Source organism: Hyla sarda, chromosome 6 (genome assembly GCF_029499605.1).
Source record: "Hyla sarda isolate aHylSar1 chromosome 6, aHylSar1.hap1, whole genome shotgun sequence".
Taxonomy (NCBI): domain Eukaryota; kingdom Metazoa; phylum Chordata; class Amphibia; order Anura; family Hylidae; genus Hyla; species Hyla sarda.
This window is the reverse complement of record NC_079194.1, coordinates 232,516,693-232,541,196: the sequence shown is the minus strand read 5'-3', so window position 1 is coordinate 232,541,196 and position 24,504 is coordinate 232,516,693. Positions and strand designations below refer to the sequence as shown.

The following is a 24,504-nucleotide window of genomic DNA, read 5'->3' as shown; positions in this document are numbered from 1 at the left end:
CTCTAGATGGGAAACACTGCACTGGAGATTAGTAGAGTGCTTTGGCGTGGCAAGTGAAATCCCTAAAGGGAGGAAGCTGTGAGAAGAGGCTATTACATGTGCATAGTACTTGGTCACACAGAGTCCTCTAGAATAAGAGTTACTCTTTTCAATGCTTTATCCAGTAGTGAAGTAGAGACCCTCCCCTGTGTAAACACAATGGGGGGCATTTATCAACGGCTTTAGTCAATTTTTTTCTACCAATTTTGTTGCTAAATTGTCGCAGTTGCGCCGTGCGACTTTTTGTTCTGACAGCGAGAAAAGCACATTTTTTTCCCACATTTTTTTTTAGTTGAAAAACGATTTCGACTTGCAGTGGTCAGAAATTTATGATGTGCGACAGTCGCAAAAAAGTCACAGGGCATGAAAAAACCTACTAAATTTACTCCAGCTCAGACATGGAGCAGAAAAAACTACTACCAAAGTAAAAAAAAAAAGTGAAAGAAATTTATCAACAGGCTGAAACCAGTTTATAAATACGTCACACATAAGCAAAAAAATTGTAAGAAAAAAATAACTAAAAAAAGGAATACATGAGCAAACATTGATAAATGCCCCCCAATATGCCCAAATAGTTTACCTATAAGTAATTCTTTCTTGTTGCATAAAAGAGAAGAATATGTGAATATATGAAACTTTGTAATATATTTTCTTTGGAAAAAATAGCATCCTCCCATCAGCTCTGTGTAGTTCTTTTCTGTAAGTAACTAGCTAATAGGCAGGGGTCTGACCACTAGGACCCCCATTGATCCCTGGAATGGAGGTCACATGTCCCTGGGCAAATGGTACTGCAGCGTGCATGCTCGACCACCGCTCCGTACATTCTCTTTGCAGTTTCCCATGATAGCCGAGTACAGTGCTTGGCTATCTTTGGCAGTCCCATAGAGAGGGAATTGAGGATAGTATGAGAACCTACACTGCTTCTCCATTCACCTAAGGGACAAGGGACCTCCCTTCTCAGGATTGGTTGGTGTCACAGGGTTGGTCCTCACCATTCAGCTATTTATCACCTAGTCTGTGGATAGGTGACAACGCTTAAATCAGGGATAACTACCTCAAAGGAAATGAACCATCTAACATATTGTACAGTACTGTAAGTCAATATCCTGTGAATTGTTTACCTAAACCTAATAAAATACAATACAGAGGTAAAGACTTCCATTCTGCCTGTTACCATTTCCATTAACCTACATATTCCCTTTTTTAGCTATAAATACATGTAGATGTGTGTAATCCGGTAATCCGCTCCATGACAATAGAGGAGATGTGAGCACGCCCGGCTTCATTTGTACCTGGGTAATTATATGTCATCCTGTGAGCTGTTCGCCTTTCTCATGCAGAATTCCATAATACTTCTAATCTCTAAATACTCAGCAAAGTACAGAAAAATGTATAACAGGATGGCCATTTATCCAGTCAAATGAGATGAGGCTCTGAGGCTTAGCAAACAGGTTCCTTTCTAACCTGTCAAAAAACAGAACACGTTTAAAGGGGTACTCCGCCCCTAGACATCTTATCCCCTATCCAAAGGATAGGGGATAAGATGTCAGATCACAGCGGTGCCGCTGCTGGGGAGCCCCGCTATCATTACAGCACAGAGCGAGTTCGCTCTGTGCGTAATGACAGGCGATACAGGGGACGGAGCCGCGTGACGTCATGGCTCCGCCCCTCGTGACGTCACAGCCTGTCCCCTTAATGCAAGTCTATGGCAGGGGGCGTGACGACCGCCGCGCCCCCTGCCATAGACTTGTGTTGAAAGGGGCGGGCCGTGACGTCACGAGGGGCGGAGCCATGATGTAACGATGCTCCGGCCCCTGCATTGCGCGTCATTACGTGCAGAGCGAACTCGCTCTGTGCTGTAATGATAGTGCAGTGCCGCAGTGGGGATCCCAGGGCTCCCCAGAAGCGGGACCGTTGCGATCTGACATCTTATCCCCTATCCTTTGGATAGGGGATAAGATGTCTAGGGGCGGAGTACCCCTTTAAAGGGATACCAGGTACAGAGGTGCAGATGCAGATAGATGCTAGGGGATAAAATTAGCCATTCCTTTTTTTTTTGTAATTTGTAAAGTTATAAAAGTGCCTTTTTTTTAGCAGCTGAAGGGTCAAACTGGAAGATGCTGTGCTGCCTTCTCCCTCCTGCACTAGATGATTGATGTACAGGGCTTGGCTGCCAGCGCTCAATGTTAAGCAGTCAAAGGGGATGGTGGAGGGAGGAGGCATGCTGCTGCAGTCCAGCACCTCCAGTTTGACTCCTCAGCTGCTAACAAAAGACACTTTTATAACTATAACAGGATCTACAGCTCTATACCTGGTGCATATCGGAAAGATTCCTTTTAATGGCTCTATATGTGTAATATTAAAGGGGTACTCTGCCCCTAGACATCTTATCCTCTTATCCACCACAGATATCAATAGGATGACTCTGAAAAATCTTTAAAGGGGTACTCCATCTTGGTAAAAAAAAAAAATGCTACAGAATCACATACCATTGCTTATATGTCTTTCCCAGTTATTTAATCACCTCTCCCCTACCATGTCCTTTCACTACTTCCTTTTGCACTGTTTTTCAGTACTACAATCCCCAGAATGCATTGCTTCCCCTCAGCTCTTTATCAGAGACCTCTCACTCTACCAAATACCCTTCAATAGCACTCCTGCCAGTTTCCTGCCAAGAACTGTTGCACAACATTTTGGTACACAGCATGCTATTGCTCTGCAGTCAGTTAAACTGCAGCACCTGCTGTAGTCATTTCCTATATGCTTCTCTATCTGTGAAATCATTCAACACAAGGCAATATGCTGTAAATACAGCTCATTCTTCCCCCAAATATTCCAAAATATATGTATATGTGTGTTTGACACAGAAATTATGATGTAGGTTGATCAGAGGTGGTGAAATAACTCAGAGGGCAGGGCTAGAGCTCAGGGACAAGATCCAGCCAAACTTCTTGGGATAACAAAGGAGCTGCTGAGACAATGCTACACTAAAAATGAAAGAACTACACAACTTCCTGTCAAGGATGTTAAATAAAAAACATGGTGAAGCCAGTACAATTTGTGATAACATTATATTATATAGCAAGTTACTGTATATATCTTGGGGTGATGGTTTTTCAAAATGCAATTTTTTGTATACAAATATACCCCTTAAAATGCAATGGCTATGTGACAATAAACAGTATTTAAGATTGTGTTCCTATGTAGACAAACAAAAAAGCTTCTGATGAGACAGTACATAGAGTGCAATTGCACAGGTTACACTTCCTGAATCCCCACTGTGATTGGTTGCTCATCTTTTACTGTTGTGTTCACACGATAGCTTACGAAGACAAAAAACAGTAGATGTGGTACAACAATTTATATAATCAACGTGTATCATTTTACAGTATTTAAACAATGCCAAAACAAACACATTTCAAGGCTTCCAAATGCCTCTACCTCCGATGCAATGTGGCAACTATTTATAAAGGGTAATTTGCTGATTTTTTTTGCTTTTTTGTATTGAATTTTTTTTTCTTTAATGGGATCATTTATTGGGTTTCTAGTATGTGTTTATGAAATAAATAATAATCACTCTCTTGGTGTAGTAGGGGTACTCCAGACCTAATACATCTTATAGGGGATAAGATGTCTGATCGCGGGACCCCCGCAATCTGTCACTCAGCACCCACTTTTGCAAGCTCTCTGCAGTGCTGGAGGCTCTGAGTGTACAGCGTGACGACCATGGGGCCGGAGTATCGTGACGCCAAGACTTTGCCCCCGTGTGATGTCACGCCCCACCCCCTCAATGCAAGTCTATAAACAATGTGTCTTAATGTGATCTTACTTTGTTTGTGTTTACTGTCTGGTATTAGCCAGGTTTCTGTGACTTTTTAAACAAATACCCCACCCTAGCGTCCTTGAAGTCAAAACCTGCCACCACAATGCGGAGCTCATTTATATGTTTGGAATGGGGCTCTTACCATTCTGTGTCTGCCTAAGGATATACTGTAGTTTGCTTAGGTTGCACCACAAGCACTTTTCATAGTTTGTGTGCGTCATTCATGACTAATAAGCTATGTGACAATGTCTTCGGCCAGTTTCATTTCATGTCAGGGATGTTTGGTATGTGGGTGTGCAGGAAAAAAGAAAGTGGCAATAAATTCCAGCCCTTTCTATCTTTTCTGTATAATCTACCTGACTAATGTAAATTGTATTAAATGTACTGTAAATAAGCTATATTTCTAATAATTTCACCAATAAACAGGGTCTCATAACTCTCATTGAGGAAGAACATAGTGTAACCAATAACCCATACACATAGTATGTTAGAATTGTTTCTTGCTTTTTAAGCTGTTTTTTTTTTACTTTATGTTTGTTATGATACTTGCACGATAACATTGCTGAGACCCCCATTGAGGGACCAGGCAACAAGCATCCAATTCATCTTTAGTGTCACCATGGAGGATATAAGGCATTGCACAATTCTCATTTATTTTATTGTTTTAATTGAATTAATTGTATTTAGTGTGAAGTTACGGTCTTAATGGTTAAATCTGTTGAGTCATAGTTTGCTACAGCATGAGGTTGTAATGTGCTACCTTATATTAACTCAGAATCTCCTAGAATCCCCTAGTATTTAAAAACCAGACATCCCCTTTAAAGGGAACCTGTCACCACCTTCTAAAACCCAACACCCACACCAATCCCCCTTGAGTGCCTTACATGTTTTGGATAATTATTTTAAATAATGTTATAATGTCCATTTATCCGAATTTTGTATTTTCTGCTGTGGGTCATGTTCAGACATTGTTTTTGTCTGAACAGTTTCTGTGTTAATTCTCCCTGGGATTGGAAGAGTTAACCTTACTGACTTCAGCACTGGGGGCTGATTATTATACCTATACTCTGACCATGTTGGCATGATGTTCACTATGTCTGTCTGTGCACATATCCTCAGTTTTTACCATGGTTATCTGTCCTGTTTGATATATAGATTGTAGCCTGCTTTGTTTTAGTACCATTGTCGAGTTTTAATATTATTGTATGTTCCTTCTGCATTTGCTTTGTGTTGCCTTAGTCTGTATTCGTACTGTGCATTTTGTCAGTCCTGTTTGACCTTGTTTGATCCTGGATCTCCTAGGATAGAATCCTGTTCTGAGCTTTGTTCTAATTCGTCTATCTGGGAGTGAGTTATTCTTGAGTCTGTACCCCTGTTTGCTTGTATTTAGGATTTTTGTTTCCTTCTAGGTCAGTATCCTGATCACACGATGGAGTGTGCTCACTAGCTAGGAGCCTATTTGGCTTTGATATTGATGTCCCTCCATGATTGGGGTGGGGTGTCTAGTGTGTTCCTGGTTCTGAGTCCAGTGTTAACAGTGCTCTTTACTGATTTCCTGACCTGTTTAGTGTTCTGACATTCAGTTAACCTGTTCATCCCCTGTATCTACTGGTTTTGTATGGTGTAAACTTATCCTCATATCTAGTCTTGTTAATATTATCATATCTGCCATTAATCTTGGTTCTGGTTTTTGAACTTTATATTAGTATGCTATATTCTGCCTTATTTATATTTACATTTTTTTTTTTTGGTTTTTGTATTACCGTTCCTGAATGGACTGGCTCCAAATTGTTGATTCATCTTTTAGGGCAGATGAGCAAGTTGGCAGGGAGAGTAGTTTTTAGGGGCCGCTTTAGGGCTCACTCCTCCTTGCTCCCGTTTCATGACAAGTGTCTTTGGTTTTCCAAAGTGATTCCACAATCTGCCAAAAGAGCAAATTTAGTCAGTGCTTGCTTTATATGCAGCCAAGATAGAGGAGACACAGCCGCCTGCAGTCATCATAGCCATGTCCTTCTCACTTCCACCAAGATTTGTTTGATGCCCCTGGTTACTCCTGTATTTATCACTCCTGGCTTATGCACAGTGATGATGAAGTCGAGTCATGTACACCCTTATACTTTGTGCAAGCAGTAGACCAGAAAAAGACTTTAGACAACACATATGCAACATGTTCCTGGCTTTGGCTGACATTGTATGGCCTCAGAGATGTCAAACAAGCCTAGCTGAGAGTGAGGAGGGCAAAGCCATTAAAGGGGTACTCTGCCCCTAGATATCTTATCCCCTATCCAAAGGATAGGGGATAAGACGTCTGATTGAGGGGGTCCCACTGCTGGGAACCCCCGTGATCTCCCTTGCTGCACCCCGTGTCATTTGCTGCACAGAGCAAACTTTGCTCCGTACCTAATGTCGGGCGATACAGGGGCTGGAGTATTGTGACCTCACAGCCCCACCCCCTGGGGATGCCCGCCCCTTCAATGCAAGTCTGTGGGAGGGGGCATGGTGACCGTCATGACCCCTCCCATAGACTTGCATTGAGGGGGCAGGACATAACGTCACTAGGGGGCGAGGCCATGACGTCACGATACACCGGCCCCTGTGACGCCCGTCACCAGACACGGAGCGGAGTTCGCTCCATGCAGCAGATGACACGAGGTGCTGCAGGGGAGATTGTGAGGATTCCCAGTGGCGGGACCCCGGCAATCAGACATCTTATCCCCTATCCTTTGGATAGGGGATAAGATGTCTAGGGGCGGAGTACCCCTTTAAGACTTCAAATGAATGGGTCTCCTGCTCCTTGAATGTAAAGCATATTTACATTTGTTGATTGTGGCATCACTTTGGACACTAAAGGACACCAATTGAAAATACAATGAGGTGGACAAAAAGAGGTGAATGGATCCCTTTAACTTATCTATAACAAAATTGTAATAAAAATAAAATCCTCAATTTTTTTCTTCTCTTCCTGTAAGGGCAGGGGGACACATGGAGTTGTCCTGCTGGTTATTCACACTGCATTTATGTTGTTTGTTTACGCTTTATTTATTTTGTACAATTTCCTAATAATAAAAACTATTTAAAAAAAATGGTAAAATGGTAAAATTGCTTGTCGTATAGCCACAGCCCAGCAGCTTGTTGTAAAGCCCAGAAACAATTTTGTTATATGTGGCCATTGTCCAGAATGGAAGGGTTTCAAGGAATCTAAAGCCAATCAAACCTCCTCTTAGCTGGTCCAGTACAAATGCTGATACGATATTCTAAGAAGAAGTATATCGCGTTAAAGGGAACCTGTCATGTTGAAAAAGCAAATCAATCGGCAGGCATCATGTTATAGAGCAGGTTGGTATATAGTTTGTAGGAACAGTTCCAGAATAACTGGAAAAAAAGAATCTTTATTACATCAAGAGTACAAGAAGCTTGTTGAGTTTTTAATTTGCTGTTTTGGGAGACACATTTCTTGGAATATGTACTTTTACAGTCATTTTATTTTTTTTTATTATTCATTAATACATCTAAAATACAAAATAAATCAACTCCATAGAAATTCTTTATTTACAATATTCAACAGTTTTGTGTCTACAACTCCTATACAATCATATGTGTCTCTATGGTAACAGACAACAAAGAAAAACCCTGTGTAGACTGATTCTGCAGTCGTATGTTCCTTATGTTGCTCTTTCTCCTCTCCTATAAGTTAGCATGATTTTTGGACAGCTGGAAAAGGGGGACCCCTGAATATAAGATTACATTACTTTTTATAGGACTCATTTGTTTGTAGTAACCATGGAGACACATCAGTGACTCTACCTTATTACTGTAAACAGGGGTAACATTTTCAAAAATTAAAATTATTTCTAATTACTGCATATTTTTATTGCTACTGGAGCAATAAAAATGGTTGTATACGTGCGCGCAACCTTCAGAGGAGTATGTTAGGAGCAGACGTCTGATGACTATAGAAAGTCATAGTAATAAAAAATCTCGGTAGGGAGGATAAGGTTTATTATCTCGAGCTTAGATCAGTGAAGATACTTAAAGAATTTGCTTGCGGTACTTATCATGTGTGCCTTTTCTTGTGTACATGTATATACACAATATCATGTGGCAGCTGAGCTGTGACATAGACACCAATGATTGGAATGCAGACTTCAGACCGAACAATGTCAATGAGTAATGTACAAGAGCTGCAACTCATAAGGGCAAAAATGTAGCAATTACTATAATTGCCTGATACATAAAGTGTCATCATATGTATTAAACTAGTTTCTTGTTCTTTTTTTACTCAATATCCACAAGGTGTGTAGAGGATAAACCCCCAGAAGACCCCACACCAATATAATGTAATGCCAGACTTTAACTTAGACTGTGCCGTTCAGACCAGACTGGTGGCAGTACCCCAGACTTTTAGCTTGGGTACACCAGCTTACCTGTCACTTCCTATGCGGCTCTCCAAAAAATACAATGTACGTCCACTGGTTGTACCAGCCAGCTGTTGGTATCCTTATGCCAGCAATTGTTACTGTTCTGGTACATAAGACTGTGCCTATCTGTTGATAAACTACTCTGCTGTAAGTCTATGGTTCACTGACTGAGGAGCTCTATGTGTGACCTGCCACAATACTGATATACATTAAACAAATATGTAACAACAGGGATAAGGAGGGTAAATACTACTCCACCTAAATGTGTATAAACAGACCTGCTGGTAGGCCTGCTGAGCCCCATTTAATTTATTACGTATGATGCTTTATTATACTGTATGGTCTATGGTATTTATACACATGCCCAGACATTACCAGTTTTTTTCTATTTATTAATTGTATGCTTCTTTGCTCACTGAGCCTTATTAGCATATTTTATAGTGCATAGCAGGACCCCCTTCCCATTACCCACCCTTTGTTCTACTTCTTCTATACTGTTTATGTGGTACTACATCAAAGATGATACAAGTTTTTTCATGATATCGTCTCCTTAGTGGTATATTTTTTTTTATATATATGCTTTTAGTATTCATAACTTATTCCACTTGCTCTCTATATAAAATATAAAGCAACCCCAGACATGATTGGTCTGAGGATGCTTTCCTGTTGGCATGATGAATGGCTCATGGTAGCTCTCACCTTTTCTTCTCTGAACAATCACTCTTCAGATGTCCCAAACAGTCTGAAGGGGCTTCATCAGAGGAAATAACTTTGTCCAAGTCCTCTGCAGTCTAATCCGTATTCTTTCTGCAGAATGTCAGTCTGTCCTTAGTGTTTTTCTTGAGGAGAAATGGGTTCTTTACTGCAGCCAGCCTTCAAAAGCCTTTTTTTTTTTTAATCAACTGGTGCCAGAAAGTTAAACAGATTTGTAAATTACTTTGATTTTAAAATCTTAATATCTCCCGTACTTTTTAGGGTCTGTATACTACAGAGGAAATGGTTTTCTTTTTGGAACACAGAGCTCTCTGCTGACATCATGACCACAGTGCTCTCTGCTGACATCTCTGTCCATTTTAGGAACTGTCCAGAGCAGCATATGTTTGCTATGGGGATTTTCTCCTACTCTGGAAAGTTCTTAAAATGGACAGAGATGTCAGCAGAGAGCTCTGTGTTCCAAAAAGAAAACCATTTCCTCTGTAGTATTCAGCAGCTAATAAGTACTGGAAGGATTAAGATTTTTTAATAGAAGTAATTTACAAATCTGTTTAACTTTCTGGCACCAGTTGATTTAAAAAAAAAAAAAAAAGTTTTCCACGGGAGTACCCCTTTAACCTGACTGTTAATGTGCTGGCATCTGCCTGCTGCCAATCTGCAGTGATGCTGAACCCATCCTTAAGCTTGAAATGGAAGGGAGAAGGCAAGTGGTGTAATATTGATGAGTCAGGGGAGCTGGGTGAGCCGCCATCCCACCGGCATCACACTGGAGCGCAATGGAAATGTAATTATTAACGGCTATAACTCTGCAAATACGTAACCTAAATATGTGAAAAATCCTTCTTTTTACAACTATTCACCCGCACTATAACCCAGTGTATTAGGTTTAGCACGGGTGAAATAGCTGTCAGTCTCTCTTTAAAAAAGAAGGGTCAATACTTTATCTTGCACAAAAATAGAAAAGGAGCAGGAATGGAGCACTCACCCCAAAAATCTTCTTCTATGAATCTTTATTCCAGTATGCTGTGATACATAAGACGAACATGAGATCGATGCAGGGGAGCGGGTCACAGACGTGAGGTGGGGGAGAACACAGGTGGAGGGCGACAATTGTTTCATGCTATCATCTGTCTGTGCCCGATAAAGCACTGATAGCGTGAAACAATTGTTACCCTCCACCTGTGTTCTCCCCCGCCTCACGTCCATGACCCACTCCCCTGCATCTGTCTTGTGTTCGTCTTATGTATCACAGCATACTGGAATAAAGATTCATAGAAGAAGATTTTTGGGGTGAGTGCTCCATTCCTGCTCCTTTTCTTTTTTTGTGCAATATTTACAAGCACTGTACGTAGAGCACTTCCCATTTCCTCATAACCGGGACTATTTGCAATTATTGCCGTTTTTTTTTTACAATTTTTCCATGGTGTAGCAGTGCCGGTACCAATCTATCTCTGCAGTGTTTCAATACTTTATCTATTGGGTCTTTGTATAAACATGTTGTATTTGTCTTTAAAAGTTCAAAAACTTATTAAGTGCTCATAAGTGTACTTCAGTAACCATAGAAACAACTGACTAAAATATGTAGAAAAACTGAAGCAGCAAGCTTAGTGGGAACCAGAATTTGTGTCAATCTCAATACTTTCGGGATGACTGTATTTTCTTGGCAGCCAATGGTTGTCAGATAAGGTTTATCATTCTGCCAATTTTCATACTATTAATTGTCTTTTCATTGCGTGACAGGCAGACGAGTCCAAATGATGTTACTCAGCTTGTAATCTTCTCTCATTTACTTTTATACTCTGCCAATTGCTTGTTTATAAGGTTATTATGTCAATAGGCTTTATTATATGAAACAGTTTGATTTTATTCAGCGCGGTTACATTAAAGGAGAACACTTGCTGTGTAGATGAGTGCATAGCCGAAACTGCTTGAGCTATTTTTCTTTTGTGCTGCTACACTTGGCACCCGTCACTGCAAAGACAAGTACAGATCAAAGGCTTTTATTAGCATATACTGTACAATAAGACTATATAGAATAGTTGTTTTGTATATTGAGTATAAATAATATACCTATGCTGACATCTTGTACTTTTGCAGCCACTGTTTTTCTTGAGTTCTGGAAGAGAAGAAGGGCTGTACTCACCTATGATTGGGATCTCATAGACTGGGAAGATGAAGAGGTAAAGTGTAAAGGCAATATTCTGATGTAAAATGAGGCACAGTGCTTAAAGGGGTACTCCGGTAGCAAACATTATTTATTTATTTTTTTAAATCTACTGGTGCCAGAAAGTTAAAAAGATTTGTAAATTGCTTCTATTAAAAAATATTTATCCTTCCAGTACTTTTTAGCAGCTGTATGCTACAAAGGAAATTCTTTTCTTTTTGAATTTATTTTTTGTCTTGTCCACAGTGCTCTCTGCTGACACCTGATGCCCGTATCAGGAACTGTCCAGAGCAGGAGAAAATCCCCATTGCAAACCTATGCTCCTCTGGAGAGTTCCTGATACGGAAAGAGGCATCAGATCATTAAAAAAAAAAGTTTTCCACCGGAGTACCCCTTTAAAGGAACAGTAAATACAGAAATTAAGGGTAAAAGTATTTAGGACATAATCTTGCTTTTCAGTTTCTCAGTACTATCTGCATGCTCCTCAACAAACAGACTTATGGAAATTCTGCAAAGAACAAAGGTTTATTGACTACTGCTCTGTTCCATTTAAGGAATGGTTGAGGGGAAGGGGCTTAGTCAAATGGTGGGGCATAACAATCTTTTGTCCCATTGAATACAGGGCAGGGGTGGGGTTCTGTGCAGCCGGTTATCTGACAGCTTCAGAGGTAAAGGGATTACACAGCTGATTTCCCGGGACCTTTTTGTTTATTTATTTGTTTGTTTATTTATTTATGTCTCATTATATTTGAAATATGAGGCAAAATTAAATTAAAGGAGAGGATAAGATTAAGAGAGGAAGTGCCTCCTTTTTTTCTACATTTATTGTTATTGTTCCTTTAAAGGTGTAGGTCACCCACTTCCCGGACCCCAGTGATCCTGCTGATGAAGTGTTTCAGCCCCCCCCCCCCCCAGCTGTAGTCTGTTTATTTTTTACACAGGAACAGTGGCTCATGTGTTCCCATGGGCGGTTGCATGGCAATTTAAAACAACTTCAGCAGCATGTTGCGGCTGTGGAGTGGTAGTATGTTACCTGTGCTTTACCTGTTTGTCTAATGGCTTAAAGCCATGCTAAACACACCCACCGTGCAGCCCCAATGTGTTAACCCAGCCTTAAAGGGGTTATCTGATTTTATAAAAAAATAAACTAGCTGCTCTCTTTCAGAAAGAGCGACACTCTTGTTTGTGGGTGGTATTGCAGCTTAGATCCATTAAGGTGAATGAAGTGGAGTTATTAAACCAAACACAACAACCTGAGGATAGGTGTGGCAATATTTTTTGTAAGAAAGAGACTATGTTTTCTAATCCTAATAAACCCCTTTAACCTATAGATGACAATGGACTAACTTGTACAGCCTTGTCGTCTAGGACTTAAGGACCAAGGGCAAACCTGTAAGGGGGCAATTTTGCTGCTGCCCCTTTAGATGCTGTGATTAATGCTGATCGTGGCATCTAAAGGAATAAATGACGTATGCCGGTAGCTCAGTGGTGCTCATCGGACCCCACAAATAGATTGCAGGGGTCAAATAAGCAACCATGGCAGAGAAGGGTCCCCCTTACTTGCCTCCAGCTTCCAGATCAATGCACCAATAATTCAGCCTGAAAGAGCCTGGCTGTATCAGTGGAGCGTCAATTACACTGTTCAATGCTATGCAATAGGTATAGCTTTGTACACTGAATGCAATCTAGTAATTTCATATAAAAGTCTTCTATGGGGATTCAAAAGCTAAAAAAATAAATAAATAAAAGCCAACTTTCTTATTTGATTTTACAAAAAAAAAATTCTAAAAGTTAAATAATAAATATATTTGGTATTGCCACGTGTGGAATTGTCCAAACATTAAATATATATATTTTTTTATGATCCAGCAGGGTAAACAGCATAAATGTTAAACAATACCAACTGCCATAAATGCAGATTTTTGGTAGCACCATGTTTTATAAAAAAAAATTTAAAAAAAAGTTCTATCTTTACAAAATAGTACTAATAAAAACTAAAAAAAAAAACATGAAGCAAAACATAAATACACCCCTTTACAGGGGAAAAAGTTATATGGGTCAGAATAAGGCAATTCTAAGCATACTCATTTCATTAAAGTAGTACAATAATAAAAAAAAAAACTATAAGAATTGGGTATTGTTTTAATCGTGTTGATCTACAGAATAAATAGAACACATCAATTTTACTATAAAGTGCACTTACTAAAGAGTAAAAACCACCCCCTCTCCCAAAAGTTACAAAACTGCAGTTTTCTTTAAAAAAAAATTCCAAAAATATAAATTGTTTTTGTTTCTTCATACATTTCAGGGCACAATTTAAGTTGTCTACACAAAGTAAAATTGATCCCAAAAAATAGCAAAGTTAAAGTTGTCCTTACAAAATAAAATTGACACAGCAAAAAAAAAAAAAAATCATGGATTTGTGGGAAAAAAAAGAGATATGGCTTTTAGAAGGTGAGAAGGAAAAAACAAAAATGCAAAAAATGAAAATTGCCTTTGTCCTCAAGGTCAAAAATGGGCTGTGTCCTTAAAGGGGTTCAGCCGTTAAACATAAGATGTCTGGTCTCTGGGCCAGCAATGGACGTGTCCGGAAGACGGAAACTTGGAGCTTCCGTGTTTGGGACATTAAGCCATGCCCCCTCCATTCATGTCTATGGGAGGGGGCTAGTAAGTAGCTGTCAGGCCTCCACCCATAGACATCGATGGAGGGGGCTTGACGGCTGTAGATGCCAGTCATCTGGCACAGAGCGAATTTGCTCTGTGCACCGGACGGATGACAGGGGTGCCACAGAGGAGATTGCGGGGGGTCTCCAGCAGTGGGACCCTCGCCATTAGGCATCTTATCCCCTATCCTTTGGATAGGGGAAAAGATAATTTCCGGCGGAGTACGCCTTTACGGGGTTGAAGTACTCCAGTCTTCCTTCTAAGAGTTTTCTTCCCATATCAGTCTCAATATACTTGTGTTTCGCAACCAGGGTGCCTCCAGCTGTTGCAAAACTACAAATTCAAGCATGCCTGGACATCCAAAGACTGTCCGGACATGCTGGAACTTGTAGCTTTGCAACAGCTGGAGGCACTCTGGTTAGGAAACTCTGCAATGTATGTGTTGCAGTAACCTATAATGTTCTTCTCCTCCCTATAGTTATGTAACATTGTTTTTAATCATATGTTTGTTTAAATGGAAATCAGCTTAGTGCAGTTTGTACACAACAGCCTGAACCAACTCAGCTACTGTACATTGCAAATCATAGTAAGATGAAGCTGAGCCCTAAACACGCTGCTGGTGGATTTCAGGCTAAATCATACTCCAGAAAGACGGCGTCATGGGCCAGTTTTGTTCCCTTGACCATAGCTAAATATATATTACACATATTAGTAGTGGTTTGTATTAATGTTTTCTAACCTAGGGGACAATTCACTCATAAATATATTTAATAAATGTAAAAAAAAAAAAGAAAAGAAAAAAAAAAACATCTTTATTTGTACTGTTTCTGCCACAAATGTATACTAGCATAGTTTCTTTCCAAAAGGAATTATCCAGTAAAAAAAAAAATCTTAAAAAATATGTACACCCATGGACACAATAACTATAATTTGACGTGTTTCTGACAGTGTGTACCTTAATCATGGACACAATGGGGTTTATTTACTAAGAGTGGAGTGTAGGTTTCTTTGTGGGATTTAATTTCCGACTGGTATTTTCCCAAGGTATCTACTACATTTTGCTTTTTTACAACTGTTCTGATCTGTCGGGTTTTCCTCGGCTCTAATCCACCACATTTTCTGTGGAAACCATAGTAAATATGTTGGGATTTTTCAAAACTGTCGGGGCCACATCCTTTTTGTCGGGACCACGCCCACTGTACCCCGTCACCACGCCCCATTTTCGGGTTTTTCCTGTAAAATGGAGGGTTTTTGTTTCGTTGGTCGCAAATTGTGTCGCAAGGGACGCGCGACACAATTTGGGCACAAAACCTGACAAAAAAGAGTCGGGATCACGTTAGTAAATAAACCCCAATGTATAATAGGTGTGGTGACATTTTCCATTAAATTCAATAGGAAAAGCTGCAACTATCAGGATGTACCCTTGTTGGGAAACAATGAAATAAAGGGATGCCTGGGCCTCACTATTTTTCATGGAAGTCCAGGAAAAATTTCACATATACTGTAGCTCAGTCTCTGTTTAATTTCTTTCCTCAACTTTGCGAAACATTAAAAATACTAAATGAGTCAATAATATTGCTAAACCAGAGATTGTAACAGTCAGGGAATAGAATGTGCAGCTTATAGTCACATTTGCCTGCTACCCTAGCAATTTTTCAAGACAAGTAGAGGGCACCTCACTGATCAGGCCTGCCTCAGCTGCATGCACTGAACCCATCCTCAATCACCATACATTTACTTCCTCCCTGAGTCTACTGTGATGTGCTGGGTCTCTTCATGCAGTCACTGCAGGCTGCTTTTTAACCCTTTCCTATCTGATTTTAGAATGAATTTTATCCAATAGATAAGACAATAGTGATCCCAGAAAAGTACTAGTCCCGCTCTCACTTACTGGACTTTGTCCCAGCCTGTTCTTCAGCTTGGACAAAGATGATGCTGCAGCCGGTCAGGATTATGTTTTCGATGGTATGGGGACCTCTATTGGTCTTTTCTATAAGCCATAATTTCTATAAAAGGTGGAATTCTTTTTTTATAAAGTATATTAGATAGTTGAATGTTTTGACGAGATGTACAACATATAAAAAGTTTTTGATTCTGACAGTGCCAATTTAGGATATTTTTGTATAGCATTTTTTATTAAAAATTATCTACATTTGATTGGAGGTAAACATTTGTATTTACCGATTTGTCATAATAAGCAGATGCCCCCCTCATGCCAGAAACATTTTCTGACCAATGTAGGCATATTGTAGATTCCACAAGACCTATAGAGGTGTCCTGTTATATCTGGCACCAAGATATGAGTTGGCACCAAGACAAATTCAGTAAGTTATGATGTGCGGCCTCCATAGATTAGACTTCTTTTTCCAGCACATCCGCAATGCTCCACTGGAATGAGATCTGAAGAATTTAGAGGCCAAGTTAACACCATGAACTCTTTGTAATGTTCCTAAGACCGTTCCCAAACAATTTTTGCATTGTGGCAGGGCACACTATCCAAATGTGACTATACAGTTGAACATGTAGCAAGCTGTGATGCGCTGTATTCTGACATCTCTCACAGCCTCTTTTGTGGAATCAGACCAGACAGGCTTTGTTCTCCCACACATCAATAAGCCTTAGGCGTCCATAACCCTGTCCCCAGTGAAATGTTTGCCCTAACTTTTTGAAGGTACTACTCACTGCATACTAGTAAGACTCCACAAGATCTGTCATTTTGTAGATGTTCTGGCTCTGGACAGGGTCACCAAAATCATTATGTTTGTCTGTTATTCTGTTTCCAACACAATAACTTCCAGATTGGAGGATTCACTTGCTTATTTGGGGTGCTGGTCTAAAATAACAGTATTAAAGGGGAACTCTGGTACATAACATCTTATCCCTTATCCACCGGACCACCACAATTTCCTGCTTTGCACCCCAGCTCTACTCTTGCAAGTAGCAATCTCCGCTCCTGGCACGAAGGCTGTCGACAACTGCATGAAGCTGTGGTCAACCCACCGTCTCCATGCGTCTCTATGGGAGAACAAGAGATACACGAGTTCTGTATCTCCCGCATTCTCATAGAGATGCCTAGAAGGGACATGTCGACCACAAACACTCCAAGCAAGAGAAGAGCCGGTGTTCCGAACACAAATGTCCCGAACACCAGGGTGCCAAGCAGGTAATCGCAGGGGGTCCCAATGGGATAGGGGATAAGATGTAATATACTGCAGTTTCTCTTTAAATAGAGAAATAGGCTGGTCCATTTATCTTTTTGTTGCTGAGTAATATGTTCCATTCCTTTACAAGCGGCATTGTCATCTAATAACTAATGGTATTCAGTCTACCTGTTAGTAGTTATAATATTTTGTGTGTTGTAAATATCTTTTCTGTACAACTATTTTAAACATTTGCAAAGATCTGCAATAAAAAAATTTGAATTTCAATGAGAGTATTGTAACCTATGTGCTATGTTTTAAGAATAAAATCTACGTACATGATCATTTTGGGCATATATTAGAAAAATTGGACAATACATATCAACATGGCATCCTTGAAGGAATATTTATTCAAGTTTTATACTTATTCTGATGCAAAAAAAAATTATAATTTTTTTCCCCATATGTCCTTCTTAAGAATGCATCTTTACTTATTTTTCTTCTTGTTCATATATGGTGCTGGCTGCCCTGTCTCATTTTCTCAATTATTTAGTATTCTGATTTATGACCAAGTCAGCACTGACCTTTGATGTGGTCATGAATTAACCTAGAAGATCATTCAGGAGAGGAGAGAGTGAGTGGAGACAGAACTAACAGTCAGTTTCTCTGATGGATTTCCCTTTGAATGACACATGGCAGCCAGCATCATATGTGAAAATAGTGTCTGTCGAAGAGAAACAAAGAAGCAATTTTAAATAAGTACCTATGGAGATATTGGGGTTTATATACTAACATGATCCCGACTCTTTTTTCTTGGGTTTTGCGGCAAAATTGTGTTGCATTCCATGCGACACAATTTACGGCAAAAAAACAAAACCCTCCATTTTACAAGAAAAACCTGAAAAGGGGGCATGACCACTTGAGAAAGGGGCGATACAAGCGTTGAAGTTTTGAAAAATCCCAACATATTTACTAAGGTTTTCACAGAAAATGTTGTGGATTTGAGCTGAAGAAAACCCTACAGATCAGAACATGTGCAAAAAAAAAAAAAACAGGGAAAAGTGCAAAATGTAGGGAAACATTAGTAAATACATTGGGAAAATACTTGTCGGGAATCAAGACCCACAAAGAAAACTAGACTTCACTCTTAGTAAATAAACCCCAATGTGTTTGGAACCCTGAAAAATTATCTGAATGGTCCATGTCTTTACAGGAAGAGTTGCGTCCACAATTTGAAGCAAAATATTCCAAACTGGAGCGATTAAATCCTATCACTGGCAAGCCAGAACCCTTCCAGCCTTTCAGTGACAAGCTGAGTCGACTTATGGTGTCTGTATCAGGAATATTCTTCATGGTAGTATATTTATTTATATTTTTTGTTATTAACCAATAATTGCATAGTGTACCAAAAACAAAACAGTCAATTAGCACATTGGGCTCTATGTCAGCTTGCTGTTTTGAAAACTTGCCAAAGTGGAGTCAATGTAGAGCCCAACAAAAGAGCTAAAATGTGGTGTGAATATAGCATTAGTGTTGTTAGTGAAGTAGGAATCTTAAAGGGGTACTCCGGCCCTAATACATTTTAAACCCTATCCAAAGGATAGGGTATAAGATGTCTGATTGCGAGGGTCCCGCCACTGGGGACCCCGGCAATCTGTCATTTTGTGCCCACCTTTGTGAGCTCTGTGCAGCACTGGAGGCTCCGAGTGTGAAGCGTTATGACCACAGGGTCGGAGTATCGTGACATCACACCCCACCCCCTTAATGCAAGTCTATGGGAGGGGGTTTAACGGAATGACAGATTGCAGGGGTCCCCAGCAGCAGGACCCCCGCAATCAGACATCTTATTCCCTAACCTTTGGATAGGGGATAAGATGTCTTAAGGCCAGAGTACCCCTTTAATAACAATGCTGGATCATCTTTTCTTATAGCTCTGTGCTGTGCTGTTCATCTAATCTTCTTACTAGAAATGTCTGACTAAATAGCCTAATGGGAAATCAGTTGAAGGCATATACAAACAAAGAGATGGCAGTCGGGACTACACACTGCTGTTTCAAATTGGTAGACTTCCACACAGGTGAACGTGCTCTGATAGTAGCTCATTGTCCGGTGCACAGACAAGACAAAATGTATAAATCCCTCACAATTTGAGAATGCACATCACATGGGATCTAAACTTGCAGAAAACAACTCCTTTATTGCTCCATAGCAGGATACACTCTTTCATGAATCGAGTATGGAGTGTTAAAGGGGTACTTCGCCCCTAGACATCTTATCCCCTATCCAAATGATAGGGGATAAGATGTCTGATCATGGGGTCCCACCGCTGGGACTCCCCGCCATCTCCCTGCAGCACCTGGCATTAGTTTAGAACACCGGCTGCGGCGCCGGAGGCTCATGATGTCACAGCCAAGCCCCCTCGTGCAATCATGCCACACCCCCTCAATGCAAGTCTATGGGAGGGGGCGTGGCAAACCAGCAGCATCGCTAGTCATCCAACACGGAACAAAGTTTGCTCCATGTACCTGATGATTGGGGTGCCGCAGCAGAGATTGCGGGGTCCCCGTCGCTGGGATAGGATGGAGTACCCCTTTAAACTGATTAATCCTCCTGAAGTATAATCCTAATCCTACCAAGTATATCCTTCTATGGAGCAGGAAAGATTAATTTTTTGTAAGTATAGATCCTGTGTACCATGCGTTCTCAAATTGTGAGTGATTTCTGCCTTTTGCCTTTACTGTGCACCCAGACAACTTGAAGAATAGATCTCATTAAATAAAATTAAAGATGACAGTGTCAAATAGTGTAGGAAAACCCAGCTGGCTATTTAGCCATATATTTCTAGTAAGAATAACAGTTGTACCACATGACATTGAGCTATACAAAAATATGATCCAAAATTAATATTACATGACAAATAAAGGCATTTATTAAAACAGAAAGGTCAGGAGAGGCAATAGGACCTCTTTAACAACAAGCTAGTAAAGCCAAATTTATATGGCTAGTTATTGTAATGCATTCTAATAGCATATTATACAATATTCCCTATCCAATAGTAAAATAGTTAAATGGGCACTCTCATCAAAACTAATATTTTCTATTGGACTCCTTAGGGTAAATAAAAAATCTTTCTAATGTACTTTGTTTAAAAAAAATGAAGTTTTCTATGTTTTATTTGTGTTTAAAAAAGCTGCCACTAGGTGTCTCCCTACATTTCCAGAGGACATTTCCCCCTATCTTTTTCACAGACTTTAGACTCCTGGAGGCCTGGCAGAAGTCCAAAATCAGGAAATGCATTCTGGAATGCTGAGGGTGTTGTGTGCAGCCTTAGCCAATCAGAGCTCATCTCACACTGAACTGCTCTGGGCTGTGTGTAGCAGAGTGAGGGAGGAAGTTCTCCCCTGTATGGCTTCACATGATGTCACGCCTGCAGGGTAACACCCCTTCCCAGTCTGTGAATCTGACTGAGCATAAAATACAGAGCAATATCAAGGTAGAAAACTAACAAATAATAAAAATAAAGGCAGGGAGTGGTTTATCGTGATGGGGGAAGAGGGGGATTATAACATTTAACAAGATCATGAGAGGTAGTCTTTTAAGGGGTACTCCGCCCTTAGACATCTTATCCCCTATCCTAAGGATAGGGGATAAGGTGTCAGATCGCCAGGGTCATGCTGCTGGGGACCCCCGGGATCTCGGCTGCGACACCCCACAATCATTACTGCACAGAGCAGACACGCTCCATGTGTAATTACCAGTGATACAGGGGCCAGAGCATCGTGACGTCACTGCTCCGCCCCATGTGACATCAAGGCCCACCCCCTTAATGGAAGTCTATGGGAGGGGGCGTGATGGCCCCCTCCCATAGACTTGTATTGAGGGGCGGGCTGTTACGTCATGTATTGCCCGTCATTACGCATGGAGCGAGTCTGCTCTGTGCAGTAATGATAGCGGGGTGCCGCAGCCGAGATCCCGGGGGTCCCCAGCAGCGGGACCCCAGTGATCTGACATCTTATCCCCTATCCTTTGAATAGTAAGTAGGGGGTTGACAAATCACTCAAAAACATACAGATAAACCAGATATACATTTTAATTGAAAGATATTTGTAGGTTAAGGATTTGTTAGATGAGGTGGAGGACAGGATACCCCTGCCATGCTCTCTGTCAGTAAAAAATGTTGGGGCAGTACCGGCACCAATACAGGTAGCAGCAGCAGCCAAGTGCCTGGTGGTAATAATAGCAGGCATGTCAGCAAGCAACATTTCTCACTGTATTTCAGGGGTTGTGTGGTTTTGGAGGATAGTGCATCCCTTGTAGATTGGTTGATTCATTTGAGGTCTTTTTAGGAGGAGGAAGAAGAGTCTGACCATATGACATTTATTCAGGTGTCATATTGTATCGAGTTAGAGTTACATGACACAGTGAACATGTCTTAGCTCCCCCTTAAGACAGTCAGCCTTTGGAGCATGTTGCAGAGCTGGTGAAAGAGAAACATTGGCTAAGTATAGCACTAGTGGGGCTGGTGGTGGTTGGTGTGGTGGTGAGATTGTAAGGCATTATAGTAGATAGGCGAAGGAGCAAAGAGCCCATGATCATGCATCAGGAGCTCATAATGAGAAGTAAAAAGTTAAAAACGACTTTACAACCACTTGAATACATTTCTGGGCGACCCTAGCAGTGTTATACACTGCCTTAGAGCACTTACGCAGTTGTATACACATGTTTTGAGGCTTTTTTGTATTAACTCCAGACCTGTCTGGCCAATAATTTTTCTGCCATTGCTCAAGCAATTTGCAGACAGTCATAACTTCATAAATTTATGATTGTTATTGTTTAAGAAAAGACATTTGTTTTCAATTACATTGCAACATTGTTTTCACTAGTCAAATTATTGTCGAACATTATTTCTTAGACGACTGCAGTACACTCACTTTTTATAGGCTGTAGACAGATTTTGCTTGGCATGTTTTTCCAATTTGTAGAGTTTTCCTGGGTCGGTGAAACATGTTGGGAAGGCTTAGTGTTGATTTTTTTAATAAGGGAATTTGCCAACGGTCTGTGGATCTGGGTTTACTGCAGTCATATAGTAATGAATTTACTATCATGAAAGACAAACATTTTCTTGGCTCTTCGCTTTACTATTCAGCTGCTTTTGAAATAATATTACAAAGTAATTTAAGACAAGTATATTTGCCATCACAGAAGCAATAATAAATTGGAACTGTCTAGATGACAACAAAATGAATGAGCAATGAAAGAATAATTATCAGCTTCTGATATCTCTGGAGTTTTTGTACAATTTGGGTAACAATTTTTTAATCATTTTTATAATCATTTGATAATGAGAAAGAAAAAGTTATCTGTTAGTGGTAGAAAACAGTTTCATATTTGCCTGTGGTCATTCATATACAGTGTGGCAAAATTTATATTAATATTATATTTATATGTAATTTTCATCATAGGTATACCTCAACTATGAGAGACATAATGAGAAAAAAAAAATCCATAAAATCACATTGTCTGATTTTTAAAGAATTTATTTGCAAATGATGGTGGAAAATAAGTATTTGGTCATCTACAAGCAAGCAAGATTTCTGGCTCTCACAGACCTGTAACTTCTTCTTTAAGAGTCTCCTCTGTCTTCCACTCATTACCTGTATTAATGGCTCCTGTTTGAACTTGTTTTCACTATAAAAGACACCTGTCCACAACGTCAAACAGTCACACTTCAAACTCCACCATGGCCAAGACCAAAGAGCTGTCAAAGGACACCAGAAACTAAATGGTAGACTTGCACCACGTTGGGAAGACTGAATCTGCAATAGGCAAGCAGCTTGGTGTGAAGAAATCAACTGTGAGAGCAATTATTAGAAAATGGAAGACATACAAGACCACTGATAATCTCCCTCGATCTGGGGCTCCATGCAAGATCTCGCCCCATGTTTTCAAAATGATCACAAGAACAGTGAGCAAAAATCCCAGAACCACACAGGGGACCTAGTGAATGACCTGCAGAGAGCTGGGAGCAAAGTAACAAAGGCTACTATCAGTAACACACTATGCCACCAGGGACTCAAATCATGTAGTGCCAGACGTGTCCCCCTGCTTAATCCAGTACATGTCCAGGCCCATCTGAAATTTGCTAGACAGCATTTGGATTATCCTGAAGAGTATGGGGAGAATGTCATATGGTCAGATGAAACCAAAGTAGAACATTTTGGTAAAAACTCAACTCGTTGTGTTTGGAGGAGAAAGAATGCTGAGTTGCTTCCAAAGAACACCATACTTACTGTGAAGCATGGGGGTGGAAGCATCATGCTTTGGGGCTGTTTTCTAATAAGGTACCAGGACAACTGATTTGTGTAAAAGAAAGAATGAATGGGGCCAAGTATTGTGAGATTTTGAGTGAAAACCTCCTTCCATTAGCAAGGGCATTGAAGATGAAACATGGCTGGGTCTTTCAGCATGAGAATGATCCCAAATACACCGCCCCGGCAATGAATGAGTGGCTTCATAAGAAGCATTTCAAGGTCCTGGAGTAGCCTAGCCAGTCTCCAGATCTCAACCCGATAGAAAACCTTTGGAAGGAGTTGAAAGTCTGTGCTGCCCAGTGGCAGTCCCAAAACATCACTGCTCTAGAGGAGATCTGCATGGAGGAATGGGCCAAAATACCAGCAACAGTGTGTGAAGACTTACAGAAAACATTTGACCTCTGTCATTGCCAACAAAGGGTATATAACAAAGTATTGAGATGAACTTTTGTTATTGACCAAATACTTATTTTCCACCATAATTTGCAAATACATTCTTAGTTTATAAACTCATAGTTGAGGTATACCTATGATGAAAATGACAGGCCTCTCTCATCTTTTGAATTGGGAGAACTTGCACAATTGGTGGCTGACTAAATACTTTTTTGCCCCACTGTATAGCGGTTGTTTTAATCCGCAAGTACCAAGAGACATATACTAATTTACATATGTTTCCATTCAGATTTCTCTAGTCCTTACCGCAGTCTTTGCTGTAGTCGTATATCGGCTGATCGCCATGGAACAGTTTGCGTCATTGAATTGGCATTTCATTAAGAAGTATTGGCAGTTTGCAACATCTGGCACTGGGGTCTGCATAAATTTCACGATCATCATGTCCCTCAATGTGGTAAGGTTCACCGATGACTGTACAATGGTAATACATGCCATTTGATCTGTTGCTGCTGTGAGGCTGAGAAGTAGCCTATTTTTAATAGACAGACATTTCAGCAGTAGATATTCAGTGCACATTATCATAAAGTGTAGAAATTGACTATTAAGAAGTTAATCTGTGCCCTGCATAGCTTGTTATATTACAGAGATAAAAACTGACTTCCTTGGTGTTGTTGCTGAATGGCTAAAATTGAATTGAATCAGTTGTATTTAACCCCTATGAAGGCAAATGTTTGTGCTTTAGGCATCAGTGATTCTATTGCAAATATTAGCAGAAAAGGAAAAAAGAAAGGAAACAAAGGGGGCGCTATCTAAGTGCCGTAAATGGTGGTAATCGCAA

At 40.3% G+C, this 24,504-nt stretch overlaps 1 protein-coding gene across 3 annotated transcripts in view; it reads left to right on the top strand.

Moving 5' to 3' along the window:
• ANO3 (anoctamin 3) overlaps nt 1–24,504 on the top strand; it is a 434,465-nt gene that overhangs the window by 362,526 nt on the left and 47,435 nt on the right. For all 3 annotated transcript variants that reach the window (XM_056526698.1, XM_056526699.1, XM_056526701.1), the window contains 3 exons: nt 11,092–11,174; nt 18,176–18,316; nt 23,956–24,120. In XM_056526698.1, the coding sequence (XP_056382673.1) occupies nt 11,092–11,174; nt 18,176–18,316; nt 23,956–24,120 (389 nt within the window). The remainder of the gene's footprint in view (nt 1–11,091; nt 11,175–18,175; nt 18,317–23,955; nt 24,121–24,504) is intronic.